Source organism: Pinus tabuliformis, chromosome 4_2, assembly GCF_031772625.1.
Source record: "Pinus tabuliformis cultivar Carrire ecotype Pingquan chromosome 4_2, CPIR1, whole genome shotgun sequence".
NCBI classification, from domain to species: Eukaryota; Viridiplantae; Streptophyta; class Pinopsida; order Pinales; family Pinaceae; genus Pinus; species Pinus tabuliformis.
The window spans coordinates 968,027,028-968,042,388 of NC_142304.1; the positions used below are offsets into that span (position 1 = coordinate 968,027,028).

Here is a 15,361-nt window from a genome sequence, read left to right on the forward strand (position 1 = left end):
TAGCAGGTTGTGCAACTACAGCAGATGCAAGTTGAGATAGAGTAGATATGCGACTGCGCTCCTGTCGTGGCTGAGCAGAGGAAGCACCTACAACTAGAGTCCTTGCTAGCTGTGAGACTGAGGCTGGTGGATTGGGATCTGCATTCAACTGAACAACATGTTCAAGTTCAACTGATGTCTCGATATCTAAATCTAAATCAAGATCCTCATCAGGATCAAACTTTGCTGGACGACTCTCCACTACCCAATCTGATGTTGGATCAATGTCTTCCAACACAATGGGATCTGAATCAGGTCTTTTGTTCAGCAAATGGTTTCGTCTGAGCCAGAGGTTGTATTGGACATAAACTAGATCATTTAACCGTTTTTGATCCAAACGATTTCTCTTCTTTGTGTTACTTGGGAGCAGGAGCGAAAACAAGAGTGGCAGCGACATTTTTAGAAGCTCCTGGTTTGGGAGCGAATCCCAGAGGAGTTCGACAACCAATGTCACTAACATCAAGGTACATAGAGGGATTGGTGCTCTTGATTAAATACGAGTTCCATACCCTAATACATGACAAAATTCAATGGAAACATTACAATCCTCCAATCCTGAAATCCTGAAAAACTGACAAGTCTGCTGGATTTTGAATGAAATCTAAAATTCTACTTTCTCCATATGAAATCCAATGAGGTCGAAACCCCACTCTCAAACATCCTGAGTCATTTCATGGTAATGTTAAAAATTTAAGTAAAAGGATGAAAATCAAGATTAAGGAGAATGTCACTTTTACTTTTAAGAATTTAACATTACCATGAAATTTGAATAGCATATCAATAGTAGAGAGCATTTGAGTGTGTTAAATAGGGTTTGGGAGGGGGAAATGGACCCCAAATAACATTTAGCTAATTCATAAAACACCTTGAAGTCCAAACCAATCAGCAAACCCCTTACAATTTCATTAAAATAATGTTAAATCGTTGTTTTAGTGGGTTATGGGCCGCTGTTTGTGACTCGGCCGAGTCAGTATGGGAAACGGCCGAGTTGGCCGAGTCAGCCATGACTCTGGCTGACTCGGCCAACCGAGCTGTTTTTTGTACCAAGTCACTCTGGAGGGCAGTGGAACGAACCAACTTGGCCGTTTCCGTTTCGAAACGGCCGTTTTTAAAAACTATTTCGCCCACATCCCCTTTTGTTGCAATCCAGTGAGTGCCGAAAAGAACTCTTCTTCCTTGACACCTTGGAACCTTTTAAAGAATGCATTTTTGAATTTCCTCCAACTGATAGTGAGTGTCGTCTTCGTCCACCACATATACCAATTATATGCTTCACCTTCCATTTGCATGGACGCATGCCTACTTTTATCATCATCATTGTCAATACTGTAAATTTTGAAATACTCTGTCACTTTATTGAACCATGCAACACTGCACTTCTCATTACCGTCAAATTTGGAGAGTTCAAGTTTTGTTCTTCATTGATATGTCGCAATTGTTGGAGTAAAGAGAGGGTATTGATTCACAAGTTACATATTTGAGAATTGATTCCAGAGCTGCATATTTTGAAAATTTGTGTTACTATTTTGTTGATGGGGTATGGACGATGCTTTTGGAGACTCGGGTTTCTCATGTGATTCTGATGAGTTTGACGAATCCAGAGAATTGAGATGTTGAGTAGCTTCATTATTCTGGGGTATTTGATCGGGTGTAATCTTCAACTTGTCACAAATACAGGTCAACATCACCATTGCTTGACTATGATTTAGATTCACCGTATTTGAAAGGATTGCATGATCCTTTTTAAATTCGTTATGGTTTTGCTCGAGCTGACTCTCTATCCTCTTTGTGGTATTCTGGAGCTCCTTGATTTCATTAGAATGACTAGTAACCTTATTCTCAAGATCTATCAATTTTTTACTAAAGTCAACCATTGTCATAGATGATGACATCGAACGAGAATGTGGTGGTGTATATTTGTCCAACTTAAATTAATTATTAATATGGTAAATATATAGTTTTTAACTATATAATATATATAGTTCTTTTACTATATAATTTTTAATTATTATTATAACCATATAAGTTATAATGCAATTTTTATGTCAACGCTTGAACTTAACCAAATGAAAAATACGTCAGCGCGAAATGGTGGACATAACGGTGGTACACAACTGCTAACAGTGTGTCACGGTTGGGCAGTGAAAGAACAAGAAGAGACGAGGGCACAGATTGTTGAGGAACACAGGCAGAATCGAGAGTTGAGGAGAGCAGATGGTTGGGTGGATCGGGAGTTGAGGAGAGCAAACGGTCAGACAATATCGAACGACAACGGGAGCACGAAGTGGCAAAACGGTCGCGGCTGGTGTGGGGAGAAGAACAGGGCGCTGAAGGCAGTAGGAGGACGCAACTCAGACACTTGTTATTGCAACGGAAGGAACGATTAGCAGCGGCAACATAGGATGTAACGCGACTCTAATACCACCTGGAGAAAACAAGCTCAATAATAGACTTGAGAAATAGTTTTATTAATATTTGCATGAATGAATGATGGTTGTTTACAAGATGGGCATTGGCTTAAATAAGCCCTAGGGCACCTTTTCAAGAAGGGGCACGATCCCCCAGTTACATAATTAATTAATTACATAATAGCTGCAAGGATCTCCTCACAGACCTCTTTAAAGCGCACATGAAGCATACCTTAGATGCAGAAGGTTAGGGCCATTAAGGCCACACCAAGAGATGCGAAAGAGACTGCAAATACAGTCCACATAACACAGAGAAAGGCTACACATTATTAGGTCACGAGTACAGATAGAAAGCCACATGATTGATCCGAATTGGATCCATAAAGAATGATTAACAGAGCCATGGTTGTACCAAGTCGGGACAGACTTCAAAGAATTTGAAACAGCGATCAAGAACACCTGTAAACTAGTGGCAATGGAAGCCAGTGTGGAACGACAAGGACCCCGGTCAAAGCGCGCTGACCGAGGCCCATGGAGACTACGCGGGAGGCAAAATTAGCCCCTGGGAGGCCCGGATCGGGAAACAGAGGCAGTTTTTGATGCGCGATTAGTGCTTCGAAAAACCTCAAGATGGAGAAGCCTCGAGAACTTGGTCGCGTGGGAGTCGGGAAAACCATGGGACAAAAGGCTAAGAAATAAAGGCGGGACCTGCTCCAAAACTGACGGTATTGATCGGGGGCATCCATGGGCGGTAAGCAATTTTTGTGGAAAAGGAGCGATTCCACTCAGTGCCCGATGCGTGGCAAGTGGAGGAGAGAGAAAACCGTTGCTCAACGCATGCTAACAGTCGAGCTAGTCAACCGTGTGGGACGAGCGAACGACGTCAGATCTGGGGGCTCCAGATCTAACGGCTGAGATCGCGCCCGATGGAGAAGCCGGATTTAATGAGGGAATAAGCTGTGATTTAGAAGAATTTGAGGTCCGCTTTGACCGCCGAGGTGGCGGAAGACTCATTCCATGACGTAAACGAAGAATTGAACTGACGACACAGGCTGGCGCAGTTCGCAGGAGGACAAGTGGCCACTCCCTGTGAGCCTGATGATGACGCCGAGAACAGGGAACTCCAAGCGCAGCTGCAAGCAGGCGATCCGACGAAGGTGGAAGAGGAACCGAATTGCCATGAGCCCGAATGGCTTTAAAGCCATGAATAGAGAACAGAAAGGACACGGAGGAGTCGGGGACCCGAAGAGGAACACCGAAGACCGAAGACAGAGAAGAGAAGAACCAGTAAGGCAAAAAGCAGAAGAAGACAGCAAGGCCGAGCTGACCAAAGGCAGCGTCGAGCACCAGAGAGCTTGAGAGATTCAAGCCATCCCTGAGAGGATCTGTCAGACCAGAGAGGTCAAAGAGCTGGTAGAGAAGAGAGTTTGTGTACTCCAGTGGTTTGGGGAATCCAAGAACCACCCTGCCAAGCCAATCTGTTTCAGGAGACTCATATTGAGCTCCTTCATTGTAATTCTCTGCTTCAAGACACAATAAAAGAAGGCCACCACTGAGAGCTGGACCGGAGATGTAGCCCTGGAGGATAGGGTGAACTCCTTATTAATTTCTTGTGTTCTTGTCTTTGCTTACTGTATTTCTCTGCTGCTTTCCATTTCAAGTGTCTGTGTATTTGCAATCTGATCGATCCGTTGCTTAAATAACATAGACACACACACCAACATATGAGTCTGTAATACCTTTAATTAATAATTCTTTAACTGAGGTCATTCATAGGGTGATTATCAGATCAAGTGGTATTAGAGCTTTAGGCTGTAAGGTTAGACAAGCTTGTGTTGGTTTAGCCGTTGATTTCTCATTAGATCAAAGCTCAAATTAGGAGAAGGAGAGTTGGTCGAAACTAATCCTGAAATTGGAAGAGTCTATCCTCGGAAGACAATGTGAGAGGAAGGTCCTGTGGGGCTAGACCCTCAATTCATAGAGAGTTTCCTAGCTATAAAGTCTATGGTAGAAGAAATGTATAGGGACTTTAGAAAGCATAAGGATGAAGATTCATCAGGTTCTAAACAAGACAAAGAAGAATATGAGTCTCATTCCCATGACCACTCAAAAGGAAAAGGGAAAGAGGAAAACTTTCTCACACCTCCTAATAGCCCTGTGCATAATAAGAAAGCATCTTTGATTAAGCTAGATGTTAAATTTGACTTGCCTATATATGATGGAGAGTTAAACGCTGAAAAGTTGGACAATTGGATTAGACAAATTGATGTGTATTGCAGAGTGCAGAACATCGATTCAGACAAGAGCAAAATTCAGCTGGCAAGCCTACGCCTAGGAGGCACTGCCTTGGTTTGGTGGGAAGGCAAAACCCAAGCTGACATGAAAAGACATGGTAAGACTATCTCTGTCTGGAGTGACTTTGTTTCTGCAATCAAGAAGCAGTTCTATCCATTGGCCTACATGCAACAAGCCATGATGAGTTGGCAAACTCTTCGGCAGTTGAAAGGGCAAAGTGTGCAAGGGTACACTCAAGAATTTAGAAAGAGAGCATTGATTCTAGGGATCTCATTAGACTCACCAGAGACTCTTTTGAAGTACATTGGTGGTCTACACAGCTACATGAGGCATACCATCCTCATGTTTAATCCCACTAGTATAGATGAGGTATCTGTACAAGCTACTCATCTAGAGGCTAGAGGAAAGAATGGAAATCTAGAAGTTGGGGGACCATCCCAACCCACTATAAGCAAGAGCAAGGAGAAAAGAAAGCAGAAGTGGAAAGCAAGGAAGGCGAACACTGCACAGAAAGGCAAAGCTTCATGCACTCACTGTAAAAAGGATGGGCATGATGATGAGCACTGTTGGATTCTGCATCTAGAGCTGAGACCTAAGAAGTCTGAGGGCAAGAAGAAGAATACTGCTGCAGCTATTCAGAAAGATTTGGGGTCAGATTCGGGAGATGAAACAATCATTGCCGCCACAGGTATAAAAGGTAAGAATTCTGAAGCATCTACGAGTAATTATGCTCAATCTGTTATTGATGAAGAACATGAGAGAAGAAGACATGAGCTTTTCCATATTCGAGTTATTTCCCAACATCAAAAGATTGATACTTTGTTTGATAGTGGCTCATAAGTAAATTTGATTTCTGAAGCAATTGCAAAGAAATTGGGATTAGCAACTACACCTCACAAGAAACCATACCCATTAGGATGGTTGAATGATAAAGCACAACTACAAGTGACTAGACAGTGCAAACTCAAGTTTTTTTTTTTGGGTGAATATTTGTAGATGAGGTTAAGTTAGACATAATTCCTTTGCATATATGTGGAATTGTTTTAGGGAGTCCTTACTTGTATGATAGAAAAGCCATTTTCTATAGAGCTGAGAACAAGTATCTACTTGTTAAAAGTGGAATCAAATACTTTGTAAGAGCTCATAAGCTCAAGAATAATTATACTCTCATAAACTCAAGGCAGATGAAAAGAATGATAAATTCATGCAAACAATTCTTACTAATGGTTGTAAAGGAAAAGAAACCTGATAAAACCAATGTATTTGAGGGTTGTAATGCCAAGCAGCAAGCTGATATAGAAAAGATTGTTTCAGAGTATGATGTTTTGTTTCAGGAACCTAAAGGTCTACCACCCAAAAAGGAAATAGTACATGATATTATTTTGCAGCAAGATGTTCCATTGCCTAACATTGGAATGTATAGGTTGTCTGCTTTAGAGCTAAGTCACAGGACACGTCCTCCAGGGTCTCGTGTCCCGTATTTTACGTACTGGACACGAAAACGGCCCTAATACGTGTCGAATACGGTTTTTATCGTGTCCTGTAAAATGGAATACGTATTCGCCGGTTTTCGTCGTGTCCCGAATTTGGAAAACGCGTATTTCGTTGGTAGAAAACGTTTACTGCATAAGCTGCAATTTTTTTTGAAAGAAACAAATAATTTTTGAGTGGGGCAGCTTAATGATCAAGTCTAGGCCCTAGTATTGATATGCTATTCATGGTAATGTTAAATTCTTAAAGTAAAAGTGACATTCTCCTTAATCTTCATTTTCATCCTTTTACTTAAATTTTTAACATTACCATGAAATGACTCAGGATGTTTGAGAGTGGTTCCGGCCTCATTGGATTTCATATGGAGAAAGTAGAATTTTAAATTTCATTCAAAATGCAGCAGACTTATCAGTTTTTCAGGATTTCAGGATTGGGAGATTGTAATGTTTCCAGGTGACACCACCTGCCCGGGCTACCCCTGCCACTAGTAGAGGACGTGGTCTACCTCCTATAGCTCCTACATCTAGTTCTTCAGCTTCTATAGCATAGCAAACTCCACTGCCAACTCCACCAGCACCAGCATCTACATCTAGAGGGAAAGGGAAAGTTGTGGCATTTTCTCGCAAGAGGGGCAAAGGAAATCAATGGGATTAGACTTTAGTTATTTTCTTATGTGCTTGTAAGTTGTACATGAACAATGAACAATGAATATTCAAGAATCAAGACCAAGCATACAAAATTCTAATTTCTAAATAGTAAATTTTGATTCTATTTATTTTTTTAAAGTGAACTATGAACTTTGAGAAGTAATTATATTTTAATTTGATTAGATAAGTTGCAACCTGCAATTTAATATGGATAAAAAACTATATTTCGGTATATATATATATATATATATATATATATATATATTTATTAAATATATATAAAACGTGTCCCCCGTGTCCTGTTTCCAGGTCGCTGCGTTTCGCATTGAATACTCGTATTTACGTGTCCTCCGTGTCTCGTGTCCTCGTGTCATGTGACTTAGCTTTAGAGAATGCTGAAATCAAGAAGCAGGTGCAGTAGTTGCTCGAGAAGGGGTTCATCAGGCCTAACACATCACCATGTGGGTCACCAATCGTTTTGGTGAGAAAGAAAGATGGCTCGTGGAGAATGTGCATTGACTACTGAGCACTGAATAAGATAACAATAAAAAATCGTTATCCCCTTCCTCGCATAGATGATCTTTTAGATCAATTAAAGGAAGCTGTTTATTTCACCAAGCTGGATTTGCACAGTGGATACCATCAGGTCAGAGTTGCAGAGCAAGATGCATAGAACACTGCTTTCAAAACAAAGTAGGGATTGTATGAGTGGCTGGTTGTGCATTTTGGCTTGACCAATGCCCCTGCTACTTTCATGAGATTAATGAATGATGTACTCAGACTTTTTCTTGATGATTTCATTATTGTGTATCTGGATGACATTCTGATTTTTAGTAAAACTTGGGAGGAACACTTAAAGCATGTTAAGAAGACATTAGATGTTTTGAAAAGAGAAAAACGTTATGTTAAACTCTCAAAATGTGAATTTGGCAAAACATCTCTAAATTATTTGGGTCATATAGTAGGGGGTGGTGAATTGAAAATAGATCCCTCTAAAGTGGCAGTCATTGTAAACTGGCCTAAACCCAAGTCTGCTACAGAAGTGAGAAGCTTCTTAGGAGTAGCACAATATTGGAGGAAGTTTATCTCTAACTTTTCCTCAATTGCAGCTCCCTTACATGCTTTGACAGGATTGAGAAAAGTGTTTCAGTGGGGAGGCAAACATCAGAAAACCTTCGACACCTTGAAAGAAAAGATTAGTACAACACCTGTACTAGCATTGCCTGATCTACAAAGACCATTTGAGATCCAAATAGATGCCAGTGACTATGCCATGGGAGCAGTGCTGACACAGCACGGTAAACCCATATGTTATCATTTTGAGACTTTTAATCCTACAGTAGTTAACTATCCTACATATGATAAAGAATTGTATGCAATAGTTCAGTGTGAAAAAGTGGAAACATTATTTAATGGGCAAAGAGACAATAATACATACTGATCATCAACCACTTCAATATCTACACTCCCAAACTAAGTTGCAGCAATCAAGACATTACAGGTGGATGGGTTTTTTACAACAATTTCATTTAGTCATCAGATACAAAAAGGGCATACATAACAAAGTTGCAGACATGTTGTCTATACCCATTATAAATGCATCTACTATACTTAAGCATAATCTTGTACTACATGAAAGATACATTGAACAATATGCTCAAGATATAGACTTTAAAGATGTATATGCAACTTTGAGTCAAGGCAAAAAGGTAGAAGAATTTGACTATCATGTGAAGGACTGACTCTTATATCATTGTGGGAAACTTTTCATTCCACAAACTGATAGAGTAATGAGAATTAGAGAGGCACACACTTCTCTGATATCAGGTCACTTTGGGGTAAGTAAAACAGTTGCACAGCTGCAAAGATTTTGTTATTGGCCGAAAATGAATGAGACAGTTTCTAGATATGTAAGAGGGTGTACTATGTGTGCTAAAAGCAAGCCCAGCAATAGAAAACTAGGCTTGTACACTCCATTACCAGTTCCTTCTCACCCTTGGGAAAGTGTTTCCATGGATTTTGTTGGAGGACTGCCTAAATCTAGGAAAGGTCATGATTATCTGTATGTGGTTGTGGATAGGTTCAACAAAATGTGTATTTTGATACCTTGTAATAAACAGATTACAGTTGAACAAACTGCAAAACTATTCTTTGAACATGTATGGGTTCATTTTGGATTACCCACTTCTATTGTATCTGATCGAGACACCCGATTTGTGGGGAAGTTTTGGTCAAGTCTGTGGGAGCTAATGGACACCCAATTGAAGAAAAGCACATCTTTTCATCCACAAACCGATGGCCAAACAGAAGTATTTAACAGGATAGTGATCCAGTTACTCAGGGGATATTGCAACAAACATCCCAAGCTTTGGGATGAACATTTGTGTTATGTGCATCGTGCTTACAACAAAGCAAAACACTCTTCTACATAGAGATCTCCTTTTGAAACTTGTTTTGGTTTCATACCAAGGTCTCCTTTGGATTTTGTCTTTGGTAAAGATACCATAGTTGATGGACACAGTGATGTGGACAAGGCAACTAGGTTCATTGAACAGATCCAGGAGATCCACCAGGCAGTACAGGAACAACTGGAGAAGAGCCAAGCCAAATACAAGGCAAGGCATGACAAGCATCGGATGGAGCATAGTTTCCAAGTTGGTGACCGGGTCTAGCTATATATTAGCAAGGATAGGATGCAAGGTGAAGGTAAAAAGCTAAAGTCTATCAGGTATGGACCTTTTAGGATACTTGAGAAGATTGGTGAGAATGATTTTTGCCTTGAGCTACCAGCTTACATGCACATCTACTTAGTTGTAAATGCAGATTGCTTGAGATTGTTTGAACCTTCAATGATTGAGGATCCTGAAGAGCAAAGTCAATTGCCTTCTATTGATGACCTGCTACCTAAATATCTTAATGAATTGCAGGAAGACACAGTCTTGGACAGGAAGGTGAGGACAACGCGTAGAGGAGATGTTGAGTACCTCAGAATTGGACTCAAAGGTTCGAAGCCGAGCAGTGCAAAGTGGATTGAGATTGGACAAGTGAGACAACAGTACCCTCACTTAGTCGATGCTTGAAAGAAAACCAACTTTTGGTGGTCCAAAAGCTTTTCAGTGGGAAGGCCGTGATCTGAATTGGATCCATAAAGAATGATTAACAGAGCCATGGCTGTACTAGGTCGGGACAAACTTCAAAGAATTTAAAACAGCGATCAAGAACACCTCTAAACTAGTGGCAATGGCAGCCAGCGTGGAACGACAAGGACCTTGGTCAAAGCGCGCTAATCGAGGCCCATGGAGACTGCATGGGAGGCAAAATTAGCCCCTAGGAGGCTCGGATCGGGAAACAGAGGCAGTTTTTGATGCGCGACTAATCGCGCATCGCTGGGCGAAAAACCTCAAAATGGAGAAGCCCCGAGCACTCGGTCGCGTGGGAGCCGAGAAAACCGTGGGACAAAAGGCTAAGCACTAAAGGCGGGACTCACTCCAAAACCGGCGGTATTGATTGAGGGCATCCATGGGTGGTAAGCAGTTTTGGTGGAAAAGGAGCGATTCCACTCAGCGTCCAACGCGTGGCAAGCGGAGGAGAGAGAAAACCGCCGCTCATCGCGTGCTAACGGTTGAGCTAGTCAACCGTGCCGGACGAGTGAACAACGTCGGATCTGGGGGCTCCAAATCTAATGGCTGAGATCGTGCCCGATGGAGAAGCTGGATTTAACGAGGGAATAAGCTGCGATTTAGAAGAATTTGAGGTCCGCTTTGACCACCAAGGTGGCGGAAGACTCATTCCATGACGTAAACGAAGAATTGAACTGACGACGCAGGCTGGCGCAGTTCGTAGGAGGACAAGTGGCCACTCCCTGTGAACCTGATGATGATGCCAAGAACAACGAACTCCAAGCGCAGCTGCAACCAGGCGATTCGACGAAGGTGGAAGAGGAACCGAATCGCCATGAGCCCGAATGGCTTTAAAGCCATGAACAGAGAACAGAAAGGACATGGAGGAGTCGGGGACCTGAAGAGGAACACCAAAGACCGAAGACAGAGAAGAGAAGAACCAGTAAGGCAAAAAGCGGAAGAAGACAACAGGGCCGAGCTGACTAAAGGCAGCGTTGAGCACCAGAGAGCTTGAGAGATTCAAGCCATCCTTGAGAGGGTCTGTCAGACTAGAGAGGTCAAAGAGCTGGTAGAGAAGAGAGTCTGTGTACTCCAGTGATTTGGGGAATCCAAGGACCACCCTGCCAAGCCAATTTGTTTCAGGAGACTCATATTGATCTCTTTCATTGTAATTCTCTGCTTCAAGACACAATAAAAGAAGGCCACCACTGAGAGCTGGACCGGAGATGTAGCCCTGGAGGATAGGGTGAACTCCTTATTAATTTCTTTTGTTCTTGTCTTTGCTTACTGTTTTTCTCTGTTGCTTTCCATTTCAAGTGTCTGTGTATTTGCAATCTGATCGATCCGTTGCTTAAATAACATAGACACGCACACCAACATATGAGTTTGTAATACCTTTAATTAATAATTCTTTAATTGAGGTCACTCATAGGGTGATTATCAGATCAATGATGCACAGAGAAAGGCCGCAGAAGATCCATAAAGAAACCATAGAATAGGACAGCATCAAGACTGAGATTAGGCCATATATAGATCACAAAGAAAGGCGACATTAGGTCACATATAAAACACATAGAAAGGCCGCAGATGATTACCAGAGAAACCTCAGAAACAGGCTGCATTGGATCTGAGATAGGCTGCTGATTAAACCACTGAGAACGGCTGGAGAAGTAGCCGCATTAGATCCACATAAAATGCTGCAGAAGATTTAGTTAGGTCACAAAGGATGCCAAAATTAGGCCGCAATAGAAGCGACCATTAGGTGGCAGAGATTTCCACTGTTAGGCCACAGAGATGCCACCATTAGGCTGCAAAGGTTGCCACTTTTAGGCTGCAGAGATTTGCCACAGAAGATCCATAAAGAAACCAAGAAGGAAGGCTGCATAAGGACTGAGATTACATGCTGAAATAAAACTACCTTCATATGTTGGAACAAAGCTTCCTTTCCATTGAAATTTCAGATCAAGATGAAGACTGAATTGAATGCAAAATGGAGGAGAATAGGTGCCAATTTATGGTTGATTCTCCATATGAAGGATCACAACCTTTGGGCAGGCCAACCTGATATATTATGAGGCCGACATGTAAATATGGAGGGAAAAACATAAATTAAATTTGTTAACAAATGCCTTGAGATTGCTTGTCCAAATAAATTTGTCACATCAAATAGAGGAGTGCCAAAATAATATCAAAATAATAATTTTTCCTTCAACCAAATTGAATTCTCTTTGGGGACAAGATGGTTTCTTCTTGGGGTAGTTAGATTTCTGTTTGGGGTAATTCATCCCGAAGCTGCCCCAAATTTCAACGGTAGACTTGCTGCCATTATGTGGGGTCACTTCAGCACTTGGTATTCAATTGTCTCCTTTCTCTTTTCTCCTGAAGTAGACTGTTTTTAAAGTTTATACTGATCTTATGCAGGTGATATAAGCACAGTTAGCACTAATGCAAAATACTCACATGCAAAAGAAAGGAGTATGTCTGCAAGCATAAGAGGGGAATGATAAACTTTACAGAGTAGTCATCTTTGACAAAGTATATGAGATGTAGAAATAACTACAAATGTAAGATACATAGTTAGCTGAGTGATCAATTTAGTGAAGTCACTATTAAAAGACAAAAGGCAAATGGTATAAAGTACTAATATAATACAGTGTTCCACGGGGACGTGTCCCCCAGGGTGGGGTGCGCGCACCCCACGCACCCGGGACGGGGAGACTCTTGGGGGTGCGTTTCCCCACGTCCCCCTTTTGGGGAGACTCGGGGAGATGCAAGGGGGTGCGTTTCCCCAATGTGGGAGACTCGACTCCCCGAAAGGGGTACTTCTAGGCGTCCCCCCCCCCCCAAAAAAAATGGGGTTCTTCTGGGCGTCCCACCCGAAAATGGGGTTCTTCTGGGCGTCCCCCTTCATTTTTGTCTAATTACCCTTTATAAACCAAAAAAAATGAAAATTAATTTATTAAAAAAACATAAAAAATAAAAATAAACTAAATTAACAATTACAAATAAAAATTTACATGAACAAGTTAGGGTTAACTCCACTTTTCAAGTTGTCATTCTGCCGCCATTCATTATGCTCTTACCTCAACGCATTTTTTTCTTCCATCTTCTCTCACTACGCCCACGAGAGCTTCAACGCATCTTCACTCTTCTCCATGTAGCAGCTTGCTGTTAGCACTTAGCAGTCGTTGCCCAACAGGTGTTGCCAAAACAGAATTAGCTAAGGCTCTTGCATCCTATTTATTTAATACTGATGAAGCTCTAGTGAGGATTGACATGAGTGAATACACACCAGGGTATGTGGGTTATGAAGAAGGGGGACAGTTGACTGAGTCTATACGTAGAAGGCCTTATGCAGTTATTCTGTTTGATGAAATTGAGAAGGCACATACAGATGCCTTCAATATTCTACTTCAAATTTTAGATGACGGAAGGGTCACTGATTCTCAGGGTTGAACTGTAAGCTTCACCAACACTGTCATTATTATGACTTCAAACATTGGTTCTTAGTACATTCTAAGTAGGCTTGATGATGAACCTGGCTCAAAAGAGGAACTGTATGAGAGAATGAAGAACAGGGTTATGGAAGTGGCTCAAACAACATTCCGTCTTGAGTTCATGAATCACATTGATGAGTATATTGTTTTCCAATCTCTAGACCGTGAACAAATTAAGAGCATTGTAAGATTACAGGTATGTGGTTCATCTATCGTCATTCTTTTAGTGAAAACCAAAGCGAAATAGTAGAGGTTGGTCAGATATATTAGAAGTTAATTTATTTATAACTTTTTGATTTAATCATATAGAAACAACTGTTTGGAATATATGTTAGTTTAAGTTATTATTTTGGTTTTCAATGTAAATTATAGAATGATGATTGATGAATGATAATTGATATGGATCAATGTACATTGTATTTGAATATTTGAATTTCATATTGAATTTTATTATTGAATCTTATGGTATTGAATCTTGATGAATTAGCATTATTGAACAATGAATATGAACATGAAAATTTCAAAATTATATACATATATATAAATTTCTAATATATATAATTAAAAATTATATTATATGTACCTCGACGTCTCCCGTCTCCCCTAAATTTCCCTAAAATTTCAGGGTTCTCCCACACGTCCCCTTTGTGCGTCTCCCCGCACCCGCGTCTCCCCGTCCCGGAGACTTGGTGGAACATTGATATAATACATATTTACACCTATTCACCAGACTAAGTCTCGTTACTCCCCCTTGTTTATGCATGTGTAGAAGAACTGTGACAAAGAATTGCCATAATGAAATGTTATAAACCTTTTATTTGGTAGATTTTTTATTTTGGTGCAGCATTGAAATATAATGCAAAACGCTGTGCACCTTCTTAATTAGTCAGAAATCCCTGGTTGTTTAAGGTCTATAATTATTAGATCTGGATTGTGTGATATATATTATAAATTGTTATTTTCTATTTATGCTGAAAAAATAAGATGTCAATGGAGGTTGGATGTATAGTTATAGATCATGTTATATCAGAGATTCATCCTTTTGTTCTATAATGATGCAATTTAGTCTTTATGACTCTTAAACTAGTCTTTTATAATTTTAACTATGAATACTTATCTTGCTTTAACTGTATATAAATATATACCAAGACTTTGATAGTTTCTTCTGAAGTTATTATTTTCAAGAGCATTTTTCATTTCTGTTATGATTTATTATGCAGAACGCTTATGGAGCACCGAGGATGATACTTCTAATGGATTGTCCACTGCCTTACCAAGGCTCAAATATTTTAGATGTTTGCTTAATCAGCGTGGCATTGCAGCTGCTCCAGTTACAAATGAATTGGCTAGAGAACCACCCATTGGAGCTGGTTCCTGTTACATGCAGTAGCTTATATCAACTTCTCCCTAGTGATGTTCTCTATCAGGGCTTCCCATAGATTTGGACATGTAAAACATATGTCCAATACATAGGAGATCATTTCAATGAGTTTCTGTTAACGTTGGATTAATGTGTTGGTTTGTTACATGATTTATTTAATGTTTACAACCCCGAAGATACTGATAGAAGAGTATATTTCAAATTTTATTGCTTTTAGTAAGGTGTCCATTGAAATGCCTAAGAACATTGAATTTAAGTCCAGTTGTGCAATTTTCATTATTTGTTCTAATCAAGAGTTCCTTATGATCATACTGCAAGTTTGAAAATTCATCACAAGCTTTTGATTATCTTGAGAGACTAGTGCAGGTGATTTTCGCGTGACACTATTTTATTCAGTATTAACATAATCGAGCTGGAACTGGCCAGTCTAATCAGTTTGGAGGGAAAACCATCTCGCTTAGGTGATTTGGTTGTTTTAGGCTGG

General features: G+C 40.5%; 1 protein-coding gene across 2 annotated transcripts in view; it reads left to right on the forward strand.

Annotated features, from left to right (window-relative positions):
* The window catches only part of HEXO1 (beta-hexosaminidase 1), a 408,446-nt gene extending 393,353 nt beyond the window's left edge, over positions 1–15,093 (forward strand). For both annotated transcript variants that reach the window (XM_089424437.1, XM_089424438.1), the window contains one exon: positions 14,717–15,093. In XM_089424437.1, the coding sequence (XP_089280563.1) occupies positions 14,717–14,886 (170 nt within the window). In that variant the 3' untranslated portion in view covers positions 14,887–15,093. The remainder of the gene's footprint in view (positions 1–14,716) is intronic.
* Positions 15,094–15,361: the final 268 nt, after the last annotated feature.